Source organism: Triturus cristatus, chromosome 7, assembly GCF_964204655.1.
Source record: "Triturus cristatus chromosome 7, aTriCri1.1, whole genome shotgun sequence".
Classification (NCBI taxonomy): Eukaryota; Metazoa; Chordata; class Amphibia; order Caudata; family Salamandridae; genus Triturus; species Triturus cristatus.
Window position 1 is genome coordinate 413,235,356 of NC_140590.1, and position 21,741 is coordinate 413,257,096.

A 21,741-nucleotide genomic window follows, 5' to 3' on the forward strand; every position below is an offset into this window, starting at 1 on the left:
TCTTTAAGCTTGGGAGCTTTCGATGCCGGTTTGGCAATGGGCCTTAGTGTCTGCTTCGGTGCCGAGAGGTCTTGCGTCTTCGGTGCCGAAGGTGGTGGGGGTATAGCAATATGTGGTTCACTCGGGCCCGAACCACTGGAAGGCTTGTATTTCTTCTGAGCCAGGCTAGAAGGCGGGGCTTCTGAAGATTGTTTTCGGTCTCGACTGGGGCCAGCTGCCGAAGTCTTGACCGGTGCCTTTTTTGGAGGGGTGAGGGTAGGGGTCAAGGTACTCACGCGCTGCCCAGGAGTAATGGGGTCTTCGGAGTCCTCTGCTTCAGATATAATCTGGAGTTCCTCTGAATCTTCTTCCGGGACATCAGGGCCCTCGTCAAAGATGTCCTCTGATTCCAGAGCCGGTCTGGCCATGATATGGCGTTGAGCTCTTCGATCCCGGATAGTATTCTTGGATCTGAATGCGGCGCAGGCAGGACAGCTGGACTCGTCGTGTTCCGGCGAGAGGCACAGGTTGCAAACCTGGTGGTGGTCACTGTGCTGGAACTTTGCTCCACATTGGGGGCATTTTTAAAAGGCGTCCTTTCCATGCGCCGTATCCGGAACCGGTCCGATGAGTGGTCGTTGTCGAGTAAAGTGAAAATTTCGCTTCGAGAAGCTTGTTTTTAAAGTTTTCAGCCGGAGCGGAAAAGTTCATCCGAACCCAATGGCGGAAAAAACAATCTGAGGATGGAGTGGATGCCCATGCGCACTGTTGTCCAGAGGAGGAGTCACCTATCTCATGACCAAACGGGCTTCTTCCGAAGACAACAACAACCTGCAATCATCCGAGCCCAACACCAGATGGCGATCTTATCCTAAGTGTGTGATCTGCAGCTCATATGCCTCGAACATATGTATAAGTGCTTATAAGCATACACACACAGACACATATATATCCCTAATCCTTTACACATAACTACAGGCCCTTAATCAATTACCTCCTTACCAAACTATCCCTGCAAACAAAAGGTATGTACAGAGATAAAAGGCAAAAAAGTTAGAGTGCCTTGCATCTACAAAAATGTTTATCATCGCATTTCGACCCACACTTTATATTAGACTAGGAAGATGTGCCTGTGTGAGTTGTAATCCTCTGTAATAAGGACTATTCTGTCTATAGTGCAGACTAGTTTTCAACCCTGGAGTGTATGCAGCACTACTATTACCTCAAGATAATAAGTAGCAGTCAGCGTCTCAGAAGAGTGGCAGGCAGAAGAGGGGGGGGAGCGTTGGACGCGCAGACGACAAAAAAAAGAGTACCTGCCGCATTGCGCTCTTCTAAGCTCCTCTCCACTGTAGCCAGTGATACAGAATCCAGGAAAGAGAGAGAGAACAAAAGGTTCAAACTAAGCTCGCTCAATATTAGGCTTGTAATCAAGATGACTAAATCTACACTGTATATAACCTTAATGAAAACTTGGATTTAGGAACCAGAAGTCATATTTTAAGATGGCTAACGTCAGCTGGGCCAGGACATATCTGTCTGGAGAAGTATAGTGGAGGAAAAAATGATGGACCGGAATGTGGCCGGCGTAATAACATGATTAAAATTAAATCAAGCATTGAACCCATCACGTTTTTGTTTTTCTCTTTTGCAGTAAGAGAATTATTTTTAACGTTGGAGTTGCTCATGTAGAAATCAATAGACTTTTTAAACCCTCATCCATGTAAAAACAAGAATAGACAGAGGAGACTTTGAGCAGGATTCTGTCTTAGCGGTTTGGATAGACGATAGACGATGAGGGATAGATATTACCTAATGTGGTTTACAAAAAAAGAAGTAAAAAGGTAATCTAGTAAAGTAGGAGTTCTAGAAATACTCTTTAAATCCGTGAGCACAGATTTGGTTCCCTACAGTTTCCCTATTAACTCAATTCAATTAAATCATACATACTTAATATCAAGCCCCAGGCACCAAAGTTATTGTAGTATTTAAAACCCAGCTCCTTCTGTAAGGGACCCTGCCAAACTGTGGTCAGGGCACAAATTGAGGCTATGGTTAATGCTAAACCTATTCAAGGACATCTATATTAATCATCTGGGATATCCTAAGTTAAACTCTGTTTTTGCCCTTCGAGGAGCTTGGAGACAATAAGGACATATTTGGTGACTCTTGGCATACACAGAATTCTAATATTTATCCCAAAATTCCAGGGTCCATTATTCAAGTACAGAAACATAATTAAATTAAGAACTTCATTACTGCATATTTATCCACTACAATAAGAGTTCCAGTCTCTCATGGGATTTGTCAGATCTCAGTGTCCAGTTTGAACAACTATAACTTCCTAGCCCTCTGCCACACCACATTCTCCACACATATTCCCCACACCCCCAAATTCAAGGGGAAATAGAAACAAATCATATGATGTTCCAGCAAGAAGTACATTACTCAGAAGCAGTTTGAGTCACTCGTCAAAAAAGAACCTAACAAAAAAAGTGAGTGTTTGATCTTTTTGCACTTATCTGCAGATCAAACGTCTTCAGTTAAACAGAGAAATGTTATAAGAGCTTTGGGGGGAGCCCTTTCCCAAGTAAGAACATCCAAGAATGATTGAATTGTGCAGATTTGCCAATAGAAAGGTATCCTAGTAAACACTTGGTGCTAGGTCTATCAGGAATTAAGCTTAACACAGTTTACATTGAATCCAGTATTTTGGGGCAAACTGTCAAGAGGATCTCATTGTGAGCAAAGGACTTGAAAATCAAAACATTACATATATTGGAGAAGGCTAAACCTGTGCAGCAGGTATTGCAAAATGAACACACAGGATTTCATTCTTCACAACACAAAAAAAGACTTCGGGCAAGAAATATAACCTTGGCCATTTTCATGGTTCAGCTAGTTATGTGAACTACTATCCGACAACTCAAGGGAACTTCAGTGATTGTTTTAAAATATAGGCTAAACCTAATTAAGTACAAGGAAAGTCAAATAACACTAAGTTATCACCCAAGACATACATTGCGACAACGCTTAATGTTTGACAACCTATTATTCAATCAGAGCAAGCATTTTTAATGCAAGACTCAAAAGGCAAATGGGTCACTCAATAAATATAAGCAGAAACAAGTAAAACCCAAACTAGTTCCAAAGAAACATACTGAGAAGTCGCATCCTGCTCCTCCACCTCTCCCTACAGTTTATGTTTTCACACTTTTCTTACTAAAGCTGTAGAAAACAGTTGTCACAGGTTGTGCGTGTCTGGTGCCTCAGTGTAGCCCTTAACTGAGTCAATTTTGACCAAAAGATTACGTCTTGTTTCTTAATGTCTTCACATAAGGCATGTGCGCCATTTGATAAATGTATCTGTCTTAATTTTCTATATGTCTTCTCCCCTTTTTCAGGCTTTTAATCACTCATTCTGAAATATAATATCCCCCGTATCTGTAAACATAACTGTGCCTCAACAGATCATTTTTGGGTCTTCCATATGTGGTGATGAGATTAGAAACAGAATTCAAAATGTTATCTTTCGAAGGTAAGAGAGCAGCTGCTTCTAACTATTGCAATTAATGAACAGTTGGAGGAACAGAGATTAGGTTACTGTTTGAATTCGAAGTTAAAATAAAAGCCCCCAAGATCTTCTGGAGGGCTTGAAAATAGTTTAGAGAGTTAGCATATGCCCCATGGTGTTGGTTTATAAGGGTAGGAGCAGAGTAAGGTATCTACTTATTATGTTCATGCCATGGGTTACTCTTACAAAGTATCATTTAAAAATAAATCCATTTGTATTTAAATTATCCTTGTGAACTAGTTACTCACCCTGGGTAACATTCTTTCTGGTGGATATCTATCCAACCACAGATTTCTCACCTTGTGAGCATTCCTCTAGGTGTTAGATAGGATCTGGAAACTCGAAAGCAGTACTCCTGTGTGCTAGTAGGTAGCGTGGTGTGGCTTTGCACCAAAGTCATTCTGCTCTGGAAGTGATGAGTAGGGCCGTATACAAGCACCACCGAGACACACTAACGTTTGTTATTTTCTAAGGCTTGTCCAAGCTCTCAGACGCAAAGCCAATTGGGAAATTGGCTTGAACTGTGTGCAGATTTGTAGGCTGGGCACTTTTCAGATGGAAAAAGAGTCCATGATAGAAAACAGGGAGGAGGAAGGGTCGGCTCGGAATATGCTGTTAGATACAGTATCCATAGGAAAAAGAATTACTGAAGGTATGTAAGTTGCTCTGATGTGTGCATCTACCTTCAGGTTCTTCATCTTGTGAATACACATTAAAAGCAGGACATTCCTCGATGTTGGGTCTATTGAATACCTCAAACGAAAAAGTCCTGCTAGAATGAATGGACAAAATACCCATCCCAAAAGACCTGGATGTCAAGGCCATAGTGCTTCGATTTCATGTGCACTGATGCTCAAGTAGTAGAGCCCTTTCTTGTTTCTTAGAAGTCCACAAAGAGTTGATCAGCCACCTGATGATCCTTGGTACCATCCATGTAGCAACTAAGGGCTCTCTTAGGATTCATACAATGGAGTCACTTGTCCTCTTTTGCAGGGGAGAGGCAGGGCAAAGAAAGACAGAAGGTTGACAGCCTGACCAACGTGCCCAGGTGCTACTTTCTTTGGCAGAAATGCAGCTTTATTTCAAATTTCCAGCATTGTCTCCTATAAGGCAGCTGGCCCGAGAGAGCTTGCAGCTCACTCACACGATGAGTTGAGGTGACCACTACCAGAAAGACTGTTTTGGGGGTTAGGAATACAGTGGACAGCTGTGCATTCGCTTAAATGGAGTACACATTAGAAAAGCGAGAACCTAATTTAAGTCCCAACGTGGTATAAGAAAGGACATTGGTGGAAACGTTTTGTAAATCTTTAAGAAATCTCATCACAACAGGTGATTTAAACAAAGAAGGCTGATCTGGCAACCTCAACAAAGTCGGGAGAGCCGGCAAATATTCTCTGCCCAATGCAAGTCCTTGGTGAGTCAATGATAAAACAAGCAACAAAATTTCAAACAGCTTAGCTTTTGATGGGTTAATCCGACGGGCACAGCACCAAGCCACACACTTGTCTCAGTGCCTGGTATAATGACAATCTCCAGGCATGGAGGTGCAGAGAGTGGACACCCTGCTCTATTGCTGCAACAGCAGAGCCTTTCAAAGTGGCAGCTTTATCAAAGGTCAGATGTCCATGCCCATGAGTTCCGGGTACCACACCCTTCTGGCCCAATCAGTAGCCACCAGCATGATTTGGGCTTGGTCGGGCCTGATCTCCTCAAGCCAAAAGTACTAGAGGCGTAAAGACATACTGGAGTCCTGAGCTACATTCTAGGCAGAATGCGTTTTTTTTTTATAAAGGTTTTTTTTTTAGCAGAATGCATCTTTGAAATAGAACCTGAGCTCTAGCGGACAAAAGTGCTGACAAAGGGGATTCCCGACAGTCAATAAAAGATCGAGCGAGGGATCTCTCCATTGCTGGAAAACACCATGCGCCACCTTCGGACGTAATTCGCGATCAACTAAAGATCAGTGACTGAGCTTGTCCATCTGGCATTAAGAGATCCTGCCAGGTGGTTCATGACCAGAGAAATATGCCCTAGCAAGTCAGCCACTTCCAAAAGCATAGAGCCTCCTGGCACAGGACCCAAGACCCCACTCCACCCAGCTTGCTGTGGTACCACATGGTGGAAGTGTGGTTTGTGAGAACCTGTATTAGCCTCCCCTTGATGGATGGTTGGAAGTCTTTAATAGCAAGCAGTTTGCCGCTGCTCCAGAAAATTGATGTGAAGGAGAGTTTCTGCCCAAGACCACAATCTTCTAATCTCCACCTCTCCCAGCTGGGCTCCCCAGCCCAGTAGTGCAGCATCTGTGACCACCGTCAGCTCTAGGTGGGGTAAGGCGAGTGGTCCGCTACTGGTAAGGTATAGCAGCCACCACTGCAGATCTTTTGCATGTCTGGGGAGAGGATGTAGCCTTACGGCTAGAGCGGTTGACTTTGAAGCTGGGGACTGGGTTTGAGTCTCGGCAATGACACTCAACATCCTGTGATCTCCCCATGCCTCACAAAAATGAATGTTTCCATCTGTAACAAAACTGGTGCTCATGTAAAGCGCTCTGATACCTGATATCTTCGGGTCTAGTTCATAAATGTCTTCTCCAAAACGCGGATGTATTTTGGTAGGCTAGCCTGCTGCTGTGCCCACTGGTAGTTCAAAAGGACAATGGTCTGGTGAGGTCAGAGATCCTCATGTAGCGGAGCTACAGTTATTGATTTAAATAAATAATTCAATAGTATTGGTGATATGTAGAACTTAATTAGATCCAAATATGAAACGTATGCAAGGACACAGGGGAGTGGAGGAAGGCATCACATTTTATTTAACATCATAAAATGGAGTCGCTTCCATTCCTACTATTTTTGCATTTTAAGAAAGTGTATATTGTATATATAGTGCTCACACATACAAAAGTGAGGGTGCGTGAAGTGAAGTGCTTAGTGACAATAAAAACATTTCATCGCATTGAGAAACAGGTCAAAAGAACCCAATTGGTTTAGACAATGTTAAGGGAACTTTGAAATTGTGGTCGACGGCGTTTCGATCTTAGTAAGTCAAGATCATCATCAGGACAAAGTGCGAGCACGTAAGATTACGCGGGACCGTAGTGGTAGAATCCAAGACCTGCACAGATGGTCGAGGAGCCCCAAATTACGGGAGAACGTCCGTGTTGGCAGGGGCATTGTATTGACAATTATCACGAGAGTCAAAAACAAGGGAGTGAAGCCTTAATCAGTCCGTGTTCTGCGGCGTGTTATTGGCCCAAGGCGTGTGATTGACCCGGGAGTTGTTGGCAAGAAGAATTTTAAAGGTGAATGAATCACATCAGGAGCTCGCTTCGGACTGTTGCCAGCGATGACTGTTGACAGGCAGCCCAGAGCATGGGTTTGCCCAGATGTCTAAGAAGGTATCGGTTAAGGTCTAATTGAGTGTTAAAGTGTTCATTAGGTGCCTGGCCAAGCTGTAGAATCTCTGTCAGAAAATTAGTTTTCACCTCCATCATAGGGAGCTGTAGGTTAAGGACCTCTGCAGTCAGCCTCACGACCATAACAAAAGAGCCACTCTCCTCAGTAGCAAGACCGGGGAGAGACATTACAGGATCTAGGGAAGTGCTCAGACGAGTGGCGCCCTGTAATTCAGCTTACCAACTGTTCTCATCGTATTGTTGGGAGAATTCGCCCCCTCCTCATAGTCATTGTTGTCTGGATCTGATCAAAAGCTGATTAGTGTATGAGCTCTGCTGCATTGTAAAGGCAAAGTATTGTAGTCCTAGGTTTTGTAGTCCGAAGGACTGGCTACATGCTGCATTCCAGTGGGATCGGATCAACGTTGAGTCAAAGCTGGCTCAGAGTCGGAGACCATTCAAGTTAACAGGCCCTCTTATGGTGCCAGCAGTGTCCATGATAAAAGGAACCGGCGCATGAAGTGGCACCGAAACCGAAGTTGGCATCGAAGCCAGCATTAAACTGAAGTGGATTTAAGAGGCACAGATAGCTGTGACAGTGAACCTGTCGGCAGGACCCACACTGGAGACTTCAGCAGATCCTTGTCCTGCAGGAGTGACTGAGGAAGCTACAAGTGTACAAAACATGCACTGCATAGCCTCCCTAATTTCCTCTATTTGCTGCAAAGTCACAAAGAGACCTGGAAATTCAGATTGCGTCAGGTCCAAACTGTTAATCAGCTCTTCAGGAGTTTTGGAGCAAGACTGATTGGCAGTTGATGCCCTCGCAGTTCGAGAGTAGCGGGAAGGGGACATTTTGTTTTGACTATTTGTGCTTCTTTTTAGACTTACCTGAAGACTTCAGCTGTGACATGGATCTGCAGCAGAAATGACCTCAAGAGTGGAACTTTCTGCTGAACCAGCCATGGAGCAAACTCTTCCGCTGCTGGCGATAAAAAGTTCTGCCTTGCGGTACCTTATGGCCTTCGGAATCATCTGTACACGTTGTGGCAGACCCTGGAGGCATGGTCTGACCCCAGACATACCTTTGCGGGGATCTGTCACAGATATCTGTTTGCAACAATCTCTACAAAGTTTTAACCCTGTTGTTTTAGGAGGTGATCTATTTCCATGCACAGAAGTAAAAAAAACGTAATTTTGGAGAATATTACTGATCATAGATGAGAGCTACAGATCTGCGTCTGGAGGCCCAGATGGAAAGGAACTGATGTTGGCGCACCTGTGTGGCACTTTTATGTGATACCGCTTATCACTTCTAATGCGGAACAACATTAGTGCACAGCTGCCCAGCGTCACCAACAGGCATGCAGGAGAACTACATTTGAGTTTCATGATCCAGTCTGACACGTCACAAAATGAGGAATCTATGGTTAAATGTATCCATCAGAAGATGCAATCTCTATTTAAAGGGGGCAAATTAATAATAATAATAATAATAATGAAGATAAACAAACTTAATGGATTCATTCAATTGTGCTCTTTGATTAGGCAACTGTGGTGCAGATTAATGGCTGTTTTTTAAGATTTCTGTGTATTATAGTCCAACCAACAGCTATATTTCTCAAATAATTACCTTTTTAATCTTCATTTGTTGGTATCTATAACAACATTTTAAATTGTAAAATTAATTAAATTATTCAATTTAAAATAGTTTCTGACCGGTCATATGAGTAAAGTTACATTACAGAATTTTAAGTCCAAAAAGAGATATTTTCTTCTAAAACTGAATATTTTTCTGTGGGAAATGTGATAGTCCTGCATTCTACTTCATATTAGTATCCACCAAGAGTTCACAGAAGCTTGATTAGTGTGTCTTACATTGTCTATTTTGTAGCAGCCAATCGTAGATTTTCAACCTGACATCATATTTAATGGCTTCATTCATGTATAATGTATTACTTTGAATAAATTATGTGTCTCTAGTTCTGATACATTTCAGAAATAGAGCTACAATCTTAAGGATGAATGCTATTGACTTTCTCAAGACCAAAAGGTGCTGAATTCAGGCCATAATCTAAGTGATTTTTACTAGTTTCCCTAAACGTGATACACAAGTGGTCCATTGAGTGTGCTGGTGACATTCCTGGGCTTTGACCACATGTTTAAATCGACATTCTTTCTTGTTTCTTACTCCTCCGCAAAAGGTTCACACTGGGGATTAGGCCATTGTTTCGCTAGAAGCACTCTTGCAATGGATGAACTATGCATTCAGTAAGTAACGGATGAACAAATAGTCTGCAATACTCTCTAGCCTGTTAACAGCTGTTACCATCAATGAGAAATACAACATTCAACAGAATCATTCAACCAGCGCACATTGTTTCAAATGGTTACAACCTACTTCTGACTCAATGCTCTATAAAAACCAATTCAATGCCTCAATAGAAAATACACCTAGGAAAAACATTGTTATGATTTGGCCACACTTTTATGATTTAGCCACACTTTTAATTGTGTGCTTTTCTTCACCAGAAAAATGCCCTTTAGTGCAGAACCTGAGTGGAGAGAAACAACAAACATTGTATAGAGCGGTTTATACACAATATAAAGTAGTTCTGAAAATTGTTAAACCCTTCATCAAACATAAGAGACACTTAAACAGGTATTATCTCTACTCTACTGCTTCTCATTCTCTTCTCCAGTTTTTTATGTATGCTTGATTCTTCCATTTTGGTTCCCCAGACAGAAATCTCCTCAACCTCAGCGGAGAGGAGATATCTGTTGGTGTGGGTCTAACATTGGTTGATGTACCTATGCTACTATTAGCTGTGTCTGAGCTTTGCTGCTGGCAGTGGGCTTTAATGACCATCTGCAGCATGTCTAAAGCCCCTTGAAGAGTCTTGTTGAGAGCAGCATTACCCTCCACCAAGCTTGCATTGGTTTGCAGCATATTTGCAGCTAAAGTCTCAATATTTGCTGCACTAGACAGTTGAGCACATGGAAGTCGGTTGATTGCTGAGGTTTGTTTCTGAATTGATGTGCTGATTTTTACTAGTGACCTCGTTTGATGGCGTAAGTGCACATTCATCTGCCTAACACTGCATTTAAGGGTTTCATATTGTTTATGTTGAAGGTCCACAAAAACCTCCAACTTCTCGACTAGTTGAAGAATGCCTTCACTCTCAGTGTATCCTTTTTGCAAAGACGAGTCTCTAGTTAGATCTTCTTGTGGTTTTAACAAAGTTGTGGATTTGTGTGGTTGTATTTTGGACTTAATTTCAAAGTGAAAAGTTGTTCCTGTAATCGCAGTCTCTTTTCTTTTCTCGGCTTCTCCAAAATGACAAGCTTCGGCATCAGTGGACTCTTTTTCTTATGTTCTGCTGCACGGTATTGAAATTCTTTAGCAGTAGAGTTGCTGCCTATATGTTTTTGAGCATTGTCAAGGTATCCTATAATCCCAGAATCACTTTTATTTATTTCATCTATATGATGCTGTTGTTTGCCAGATGGGCTTTCAGGCACATCCTCTTCTTCGATTTCTTCCTGGACCACCTCCTCCTCTTCTTCCATATGCAAAGAGGTCCCTGCAAAGTATTAAAACAATTTATGAGCAACAACACACAACCACACTTAAACAATCAGTCTTTTTTCTTCTCATTAACTTCATCTTAAACTATTTAAATAAAGAACAACATAAGGCACTGTAAAACAACAGTTGCCCATAAGCATTACTAAAATTATGTGGTTTACCCAGAATTTAAAGTCACAGGGTTTTTGCAAATTTTGATCACACTTTTTTAGGGCACTAACAAAATATTTTCAAATTTTGTGTAGAAAATGAAATGGCCTCTGGTAAAGGGAAGGATGCTGCACCATGCATGAGTTCTAGGCAAATCACTAAAACTGAGGGTGAACATCATACAAAGTGCAGTACAATTTCTTTACTGGCTGCATTTGTTAACTCTGCTGGGGAGTAAACAGTCAAATGAATGGGATGCTACTTCCTACTTAGACATGGAAAGAAATACCAGAGACACTGACAAAGCTGCAGAGCCTAGATATGATTAATCAGACTGTATTCTTGGTTATTAAATAAGCCTTTAAAAAAAAGAAAAAAGAACCCAAAAGAAAAAAAAGAAAGAAAGAAACGTTTACTTTACTGAATAACTGGCATTTTTCAAAACTTAGTCCTTAAACAGACTGCCCAAATTCAAAGTTTCTGTAGTGGACAGTCAAAAGTAAAATGAAAAACCTAACTCAAAGGAAGTGCACATGCCAACCTTAACTCAGAATGATATATTCATGTAAATAATAGATGACATCTAAATATTGTTTTGCAAAGGACCTACAAAAGCCGTCTGTACCTTAAACGAGAAAGCGCACGCTTATTACACAGGTTGAAGAGGATCGCAATATTTGTAAATTGAGGAGAGGTATTTGCAAGGAAGATCCATTTCCCATGTACTGCCTACGGGACTACTGACTTTTGTGTCATTTTTAGGATTCCTGTTAAGCAGAAGGTGCTCCAAGGATTTGCTTAGCTATGGCGGAAGAGGCATATGCCACACTGAGTATACCATAAGATAAAGAGGCTAGTGCCAGACTCACAGACTGCCCTTTTAAAATTTCATTTAGGGAAAATGGCTACTCATGCGAACTGAGATAATGGCTTAAATATCTGGCTCCAGGCGTGACCATGCTTGAGCATACAAGGCAGCTGATTGAGAAGGGAATATAACTGATTCACTAGTTCTGTTAGTGTGTGCATCCTAAGCATTCATCACAAATCATTGTAGCAGGGTAAAATCAACTACATCTCCATTCCCCGACCCCCAACCATGCTTCTTTTTTCTATTTTTGGAGACTGTAACTATTCAGCATGTGGACTTCCCTGGAAACTCATTGTAGTCAGCCATTGTTTTGTTTAAATCAGGTAGCGTCTGTTGTTCTACATGCAAAGGCTGAGGAGATAGCCATACTTATGCATAACAAAAAGATCCAGCATGCTTCTGACAACTATATCCCTGTAAAGGTGTTAAGTTAGGATCTGTATCGCACTTCATGGCCAATAGTGAGCCCTTTACCACATTATAAAGATGGGTCCGTTTTAAGGTTCCCTGCATGATATATTTGGTGTTCCATGATCTTGACCATTTCTATATTTATAAACAGTGTTCTTAGTACAGTATATTCAGACCGTTACACTCTCATGTTGCTTCAGATACCAAGTATTAACTGAACTTGCCCTGGAGGTTTGTCTCTCAGCTTCCTAGGTCCAAAACTTTGCAATGTCTTCCCAATGTCATTAAGGTGAATCCACAGCCATCTTGACTTTCATGAACTACGCCTTTAAGGGAGAACATACCGATTTACAAAAATGAATGAATAAAAGTATGCTCTAGTTCTAAAAGAATGTGCCCTTCTACCAGAAAAAAGCAGATTTCACAGTTCACAGAAAGTCAATGACTGCCCGTAGCTGGAAGATTAGACGGGAGGAGCTGTAGGCTTTGAATGTAATCACTGAGAAAATACGGGTAGCCAGGGAGGCAAGATGGCGGCCACCAGCTCTGACGAGTGAGCTGGCTGCTCCTATGATCCCACAACCGTGAGAGGATTGTATTGTAGTGGAAAGCAGGAGGACGAAGGCGGGCTCTGAAATCGCTCGAGAACGGGCCCTGAGCGCAGCTGCGACTCACCGGCATGCTGGGCTTTGTTGTGGCTGCATTCCTGGCTCGGTGTGTGTGTCTCCGTGGGCTTCGCACTTGATACATTGTATCTGCAAGGGGCTGGCAGTGGAGACTGGGACGCCGATTGCAACAGTTGCAGGCAAGAAGATTCGAGGTTCGGGAGGAGGAATCTGGAGAACGCCAACGATGCCACCAAAAGGCGGAAATCCCGGCCTCAGGCTGATGCCGCAGCGGCAGCAAAGACCACTGAGACACCAAGCGGCAAGAATGCCTCAAATGTAAGCGGCAAAGCAACCAAGGGGGAGTGTGTTACCAGTATGGGTACCAGCGCCAGCACCATTGCCGGCGCACCCAAGGATCCTGTATTAAATGGAATTGACACCAGTAACAGCTCCGGTAAGCGAACTATTCCTGAATTATTCTCGGTGGTAAAAGGCAGGAAAAAACAGATTCAAACCGTCCAAATGGAAACCCCCACTCTGGCATTGAGGTATGAGGAGGTCGGTGATTGTCCAGGGGGGCAAGGGGCAGTGGAGGAGGGTTCTGGTACACCCCTGCTCCCCCAATTTACTGCTCTGAGTGACTTTTGTCCTACACCAGGTAATAACAAGGATAATGATATGGGCAATGGCAATAGCAGCGGCATGACACAACCTGTAGAAGTACTACCAGACAGGACAGTACCAAGTAATGATGAGCTGGGTCCTGGGATGCCTGTGAGGCCTGATATAAATATAACTATAACTCCTAATGTAAATACTTATATTCAGGAAAGCAGCGTTGTTGGATGCATTGGTATTGTTAAAAGCGCAGAACAGCTGAGTGGAGTTAAGGAGGCCAAATTGGTGGACTTAGTAGAAAAGTTTTTTTCATTATCTGATCACTCAGATGTATCCAGTGATGAGGCGCTGGGAAACGGTAAGATACAGATGAACCGGCAAAGGGATGAGTTGAGTGAACACAGCAGTATATCCCCAGAGGACACAGGAGGGGACTCATCGGAGGTCAGCCCTCAGACATTATGTAAGAATAGGGTACTGACAGAGGATTTTAGGCACACAGTTAACTCTTTTTCACCTGAGCTAAATAAAGAGATTAGACCCCCTGATGAAATAGATCGGACAGATTATGTGGCACAGAGAACGACAGAACAAGTAGAAGAGGTATCTTTGGCTCTTATATATCAAACGATAATGACCCACAGAGAGGAAACACGGGCAGAGAGCCAGAGGACACAAAATGTCTGTTGCAAAATGCAAAATTCTGTACGACGCATTGCCAAAACGTGTACAGAGTTTACTACAAGGATTACGGAAGCAGAAGCACGCATTTCATGTCTGGAGGATGAGCTGGCAGCACAACAAAACGCTGACAGAGACTCCGTGAGCACGGAAGGATGACACGCTGTGGAAACTCACTGACTAAGAGAACAGGTCCCGACGAAATAATTTGAGAGTCCTTCAGATTACGGAGGGTCTGGAAGGACAGGACCCACGCAAATTTATTATTGAACTATTTACCCAGGCATTCCCTGAACTATCTCAATGCGACTGGTAGAGAGAGGTGCAGAGGGCACATCGTTTCCACTTTACCATTCGGACCCGGTCTGGTCAAACTACAGCAGTGACTAAACCTAGGGCTAAATTGATTTTGCGTAATAACTTTTTGGCACATGAAGCTGTATTTGATTTATCACGGCCTGATAGAAAAAGAGCCGGGAAGGGGGTGGAGTTCTTTGTCAGACCAGATTACTGTCATCAGACGGTAGAAAAGCGTTGGCAACTTCGTCAACTTATTGTCCCATTTCATGCTAAGGGGGCTCAAGTTTTCTTACTTAACCCAGCGAAACTGAAAATTGTTTATTAAGAAAATACCAGGTTTTTTACATCTGAGATGTTAGCGAAAAAAGTTTTGCAATCTCTGAAAGAGACTTAAAGAGACTTAGTAGATAGTTTGGTCAATCTTTTCGGAGCCTATCTGTTTACATTTATGTTTATGTGTTTTATTCTTATTTGCTTATGATGTATTATGAATGAATGAATATACACTTATAAAGAGCATGGCTACCAAAGGCCTCCCAGCGCTAGAGACAGATCCCAAATCGAGACAAGTCAGGAGATTCAGGGAAACAGCAGAGTCTTCAGATGTTTTCGGGAACAATAGATGGTTGGGCTCCAGCCGAATATGATCTGGTAGCTGATTCCAACATTTCGCCGCAATGGCGGAAAATAGCCGGCCACCACTCCGCACCCGGTTAACTCTGGGAACAATTGCGAGATGTTTCTTCTCAGAGCGCAGTGATCTTTTTGGAAGGTACGGGGGGATGATGGGGCGGAGAATCGGCGGAGCACTAGCCGAAAGAGACTTATGGGCAGTGCACAAGGCCTTAAATTGGATTCTCTCGGCCACTGGCAGCCAATGCAGGAAGTGATGTGAGGCTTGGCGGATTCACGATTATGAGCCTGCATAAGCAGTCGTGTTGCACAATTTTGGACCATTTGAAGTTTTTTGATGGTAGAACCGGGGGCGCCTAGATACATCACATTGGCGTAATCGAGCCGCAAGAGGACCAGGGCTTGTACCAGCAGTTTCCTAGCGATGCAGGGCAGAAGCGGTAGAATCTTTCTAATCATATTAAGGATGCCATAAAAGCTACCTGCTACCCTGCGCGCCTGTTCCCTAAAGTTCAGGTTGTGGTCCAGCTAAACCCCAAGACTTCTTATTTGCTCTTTGGGTGGTGGCATGGTACCTAGACAATTAGGCCGGAATGTGCTGATCTCCAGGTTGGTAGACTTCCCAAAAACATCAATTCAGTTTTAGCGGCATTCAGTTTTAGGAAAGAGCCGTCCATCCACGCTGAGACTTTTTCCAGGCAGTTTGCCAGGTTGGTCTTATTGTTGTCCGAGGGATTAAGGGACACAATCACAATTATACCCCCATGAGCATCACTATTTCTATACGCATAAGGGGGAAAGAGAGTAAGTAAGGAATTGTGGAATGTTTTTGTGTTTGCTAGATGTTTTTCTCTTTTGCCTATTTTTCTCTTCCTACTATCATACGTAATCGGATAAACTGTGGACTGGCTATTACACATGGGGTATTACACGGGTATGGGAGGCACTTTTTGGGTGGTGGGAGCATGTCATCGCTAGGACTAGCAGTCCTAAAGCCTCTTGGTAGGGGAGGGGGGAAGGGTAGCAGTGGGCGGAAGGGGGATGGTGGGGGGTGGGAGGAAAATGATCTATAGCAGCAAAGAAAGGAATAGAGGCTCGAGAACATTTATATATGGTCCTGAACAAAAGATAATACTAATGTGGAATACATGGCGAAGTTAGGTCTTCGAATATGTACACTGAATGTTTGTGGGTTAAATTACCATAATAAGAGGCAGAGGGTGGCTACAGAGCTACGGGTGATCCAGCCTGATGTAGTCTGTTTACAGGAGACGCACATTCCATGGGGGAAACTGAAGACTCTTTCAGAATTAGGCTATGCAGTATTGGTAACCTCCCGGAAGTCAAACATGATTAGAGGGGTTGCGATTTTAGCAAGACCTTCTATCCAGACAACTGGACGTATATTGGCTGATACGTATGGACGGTGGGCTATTGTGGAATGTAGGGTAGGGGAAGTGACATTTACCCTATGTACAGTATATGGCTCTAACTTTGACGAAGCCCCGATACTGGAATATTTAAATGGCGAGCTTGCTACATGGCCCACCCCGTTATTTCTTTGTGGGGACTTCAATATAAATTTGACTTATGAAGACTTCCAATATCGTGGACAGAACTATAAAGGCAGGAAGCCTAGGGTATGTAAGGCTCTATGTCAACTCTTAACTGACCATGGGCTGATGGATGCCTAGAGTAACCTGCATAGGCAAGATCCAGGATATACGTTCTATTCAAATCCTCATAATAGGCTTGTACGTCTTGATTATTGTTTTCTATCCTCGCTATTATTCACAGGGCTTAAAATTTGTGTATATCCAAGGGTGACATCGGATCATGCGCCAGTGGTAGCAGAAATTCCGGCACTTGGGCGGTGTGTAGTCCCGAGAGTTTTCACGTTTGATAGAAAGCATTTGCTGGGTGATATTTTCATCGAGCACATGAAGGCTTGGATAAAGGAGTTCTTTCAGATCAATCGGCACTCTGCGTCTTGGGGGATTATCTGGGATACATTCAAAGCCGGGTTCAGAGGGGAAACTCAGAGCTATGGGTTTTATAAACAAAAAGTAGCTAAGTTGGCATTGCAGGTATTATATAATGAACTGAAGACCGCTGAAGAGGAATTGGTTAACGGACTAGCTGCAGGACATAATACTGCAGCATTAAAGAATAACTTAGCTAGGTTTAAGGCTAAAATAAATTTAGAATGGAGTAAAGAAATTGCCCTAAAATATCAAACCTATAAAAAAGAGTGTCATGAATATGGGGAGGCCACTGGACGTTGTTTAGCCCAGAAACTACGTATAAAGGAGGCTGAACAAAGAATAACTGGGATTAAAAATATGTCCGGGGTTATGGTGTTTGACCCTCAGGAAATCCTCAAAGTTTTTTGGGATTTTTATACAGAACTGTATACAGGGCAGGACAATGGGTATTCTTTGATGGACCTCGGACTTCTAACCTCATTGTGGGGCCAATTGGATCAGGCGGATGCCGAGATGCTAGAAGAGCCTATTACGCTAGGGGAATTAGAACAAGCTATCAGTTCTCTTGCAATAGGGAAAGCTGCAGGACTGGATAAACTTCCTTTATAAAACCTTTTTACAAGATGTTAAATTTGATATGCTTAAGGTCTTTCAAATGGCACATAAAGGGGAGATACCGCGATCTTGGGCTGAGGTCAATATCTGTATTTTTAAGAAAAATGGGAAGCTGCCTGAGGTACCTGGGTCCTACGGTCCAATTTCCCTTCTTAATTAATGGCAAAATCTATGCAAAAATCTTGGCCACACGGTTGGTAAAAGTTATAACACCTTAAGTATCTTTAAAACAACATGGTTTTATGTGAGGAAGGGGGATGGTAGATCATGTGGACAGAGTAGAAGCGAGAGAATTAAGGCTGGTTTTACTCGATGCTGAAAAAGCATTCGATCGTGTGTCTTGGAATTTTTTATGGAGGGGCCTACAACAAATGGGGTTTGGGCAGGGATATATTCAAGCCTTACAGGCCATATATCACCTCCCCACGGCCAAAGTATGTTAAATGGGGCGCTCTTCTGAGACTATTGCGATTTCTAGAGGCACACGACAAGGTTGCCTGTGTTCACCCCTTTTATTTGCGCTTTATATTAACCCTTTTATTATTATGTTAGAACGGAGTAAAAAGATTATACCTTTTACTGTGCGTCAAGATCATTTTTGTATACTAGCATACGCCGATGACATTGCGATTGTTACCTCTAATCCTGGCCTAGCAGTACCTGAAATAGAATATCTGGCGCAGAAATTTGGGGAGGCATCAGGATATATATTGAACACAACCAAAACCCAAATCTTATGTACAAGTCAAATAATGGCTAACGATCCCAGAGTGGTTAGTGAAGCTACATACCTTGGTATTAAGATACGTACCTCGGTAAAAGAGATTGTAGAGGTTAATTGGGGCGATATTATTGTGGGAGTAAAACGGTCACATGAGAGGTGGGGGAATTTACATTTGTCATTAGTAGGCAGAGCTAATGTATTGAAGATGAATGTTTTATCTCGAGTTATGTATTTTTTTAGGGCAGTGCCTTTGGAGGTATCAGTTAAACAGATTCAATATTTACAATCACTCTGTGCTAGGTATATGCGGGCTCCAGGGAAACCGCAAAGATCTGCACGATATATGACCCTCTCTCGAGAAAGCGGATGGTCGTCTGTACCTGATTTTGCTTTTATTATTATGCTTGTATTTTGGTTAATGCACATATTTTGTTGACTTGGGAAGAGGTTAGTAATACAGCTGAAGCCCCCTCAATTTACCAGATGATTCTGGGCCCTGAGGTGAAGCATTTTTTGTTTAAGAGATTGGATGGCAGCTATTTTAAAAGAACCTGCTTTAAAGTGCTAAACGCTGTGTTCAAAGTGTGGAACGCAGTTCAGAGAAACTTTAAAATTCCTGCACTCTCTCTTTATACACCTACGGATGCCACTGGATTGCTACCATCGATCTTTTGGGATCATGTGGCTGCCATCTGGAGGGAGAAGGGTATTATCCCATTGGGCGATATGTATCAGGCTGATGGGAGTCTATATTCCTTTTTAGAGCTGGTGGATAAATATCATTTAGCTATAACCCAATTCTTCAAGTTTTTGCAAATAAGGGACTTTTTAGGGAAACATCCAATCTCTATCACAACTTTTAAAATTGTAGAAACTATTAGACGACAGGGAAATATTGGGCTAATATACGAAATATTGTTAGAGGGAAGAACAGACGACTTGGAAAAGTATAATACTAAATGAGGAACCTGGCTGGGAAATCCCGCAATCTCATTGGAGAAATCGATTGATCTGTCTTTGAGGATTCTAATGGCAGATAATCTAAAAAGTCAACACTATAAAATGCTATTTAATCTATACCATACTCCTGCCAAGATGATGAAGTAGGGGGGCCAGCATGATGGAAAATGTTTCCAGTGTGGAGCAGATAGTGCAGATATTCTACATGTATTCTATGCTTGTACTGCTCTAAACTCCTTGGTAGAATCTATAGAAATATTTTTATCAGAGATCACGGGGGCCCCTGCTAAAATCTCTCAATCTATGCTGTCGTTAGGGATTTAGGAAGAACTGTGTCAGAGGAAACCGATGTATAAATACTGTTACTGAATTTTTATGGCTATGGCGGTGGCACGGATATCAATAGTGGCCTTCTGGCTACAACAAAAGGTTCCTTCTTTTGAAATGTGGCGAGCTAAGCTGTTCAATATTTTTAATATGGAATATAGTCTATATGCTGTTAAAGGATCCAGAAAAAGAAAATTGGGGCTACAGATTCGGGAGGCCTTGAGAGATTATATGGCAGATTAACGTGCTATGGTCATATGAAATTTGTTTTGGTCTAAGCTATTTTGATGTAATGTTATATTATGTAGGACTTTGTTCTCTGTTATTGTTTCTAATAATTAGAGATGGATATCTCTATGTATCTTCTTGCTGTGGATTTCAATAAAAAAAAAAAGAGAAAATACGGGTTGAAATTTGGGAATACTCAAGAGATTCATTGTGCCAGAACCAAGATGTGTGATGGAAAGATAGTGAGTGAAGTTAGAGATTATGTACCTAGCGAGTTTGATAATGCTTTGAGGCACAAGCAGCAGGATATAAATGTACTGCGTTTCTGGAATGGAAGCTAGTGCAAGGATCTGCGATGCACCGAGTTCCAAACGTGTCACTTTACTTCAAGATTAAAGGGAACTGCCAAATCATTAATATGATATCAATTTGCCATTATGTAAGCTGACAGACTAATGTACAGAGAATATAGTAGAACGCACAAGTGAGTATTAGCATTTCGACTACTGTTTTGTGAAATTAGGATAGAAGGACTGATTTTTTGATCCCTGAAGAAAGAAAAAATACGAGGAAAGTTTGTCAATGTGATCTTTAAGCGAGAGTAGGATATTGTAGATCATGCCTACATTGCGTGCTGGTGACACAGGTGCAGGAAGTAGGCTGAGCCTTTCTAGCCACCAATAAGAGGCCCAAGCAGAAACGTTGCCAAAAATAAACAACTTGGTTTACCAGTGTTGAGTCTTAAGGAACTGTTGTTCTCCCAGCATGACACTGTGTGCATGAAGGCCTTGAGTTGCTCTTACAGATCATACTTATCTCTGTCTATTCAGACGATCAATTGAGTGTTGTCCACAGAAGCTCAAAAGTTAAGGCTAAAGGAATGGACTAGCTGTACTAAAAAGGAAATAGCAGCAACGTAGAAATGTACAGAGTCGGGCTTAGAATGAATCAAACCAAAATCAAAACCTAAACTCACAACAAACAAAACGTGACTACATGGTTGGTAAAAGTCTCAATGTTATGATCACACAATCTGGAGGGTCTTTGAAGCAAAGGTTATGATTGGCTATTGTAATGTATTGTATTGTATTTTCATGTATATAACGCGCACTACCCCTAAAGAGGCATTGAAGTACTTCAAAACATGCATCATAGTACTCTGAAACACAAGGTTGGAGGTTATTGTTGATTATTGAGATGATTCTTATGCTATCATGTAGATCATTCCAAGTATATAGTCCAGTTTGTTGTAGCATATTGAATTGATAGGGTTAGATGTGATCATTAGTAGGGTCTGAGTGAGTTCATGTAAATGACTGGTGAGACTAACAAATATATATATATATATATATATATATATATATATTTTGTGATTTTTTTTCTGAGCAGGTAAAAAAAGGGAATAAATAGGAAACATTTCATCTTTCCCCACAAGAGCGAGCTATAAACAATTGTACGCTCCATAATTTCATTATATAGTACATAAAAGGAAAATGCTACTTACCAGTATGCAGAATTCATACTTGTGCATAGATTGCCATCTGGTGTTGGGCTCAGATGTTTGCACTTTGTTGTTGTCTTGGAAGAAGTCTTTGTAGTCACGAGATAGGTGACTTCTCCTTTGGATGATAGTGCGCATGAGCATCGACTCCATCCTTAGATTTTTTTTCACCATGAAGGGAAATGATGGAGTTTGTAAGAAACAGAAAGATGTCCATGGGTAATGTATCTAAGTAAGATAACCATGGAACAGATAGAGGTACCGGGGAGGCGGGTGGGCGTATGAATTCTGCAGCTCTACATGCCAAGAACAGATTCATACTGGTAAGTAGCATTTTCCGTTCGAGGCATATGAGCTGTCCTGAAGAAGACCCGCCATGGCATTCCAATAACGCTCTGTCAGGGTCGAAACGTCGACGAACATAGATGGTTCAGACCAATCAAATCCATGGGTGTCAAATCAATAAGCAAACCTGCTGTTCACCATAGTTATTGCCTACCCTCGCTCTGGCCGCATTCTAATTCTTTGTGTAAATAAATTGTACAAAATACCACCATGTATATATGCACTGCACCACTATCACTGGGCAC

At 42.1% G+C, this 21,741-nt stretch overlaps 1 protein-coding gene across 3 annotated transcripts in view; it reads right to left on the bottom strand.

Annotated features, from left to right (window-relative positions):
- The window catches only part of LOC146809824 (uncharacterized), a 387,952-nt gene that overhangs the window by 113,511 nt on the left and 252,700 nt on the right, over positions 1 to 21,741 (bottom strand). The window contains exon 8 of one of the 3 annotated variants that reach the window (XM_085616680.1): positions 9,437 to 10,534. The exons of the other annotated variants lie outside the window; for them this stretch is intronic. Coding sequence (XP_085472806.1) covers positions 10,185 to 10,534 — 350 coding nt within the window. The 3' untranslated portion in view covers positions 9,437 to 10,184. Of the gene's footprint in view, positions 1 to 9,436; positions 10,535 to 21,741 lie in introns of those variants that run through there. 3 annotated transcript variants of the gene reach the window in all.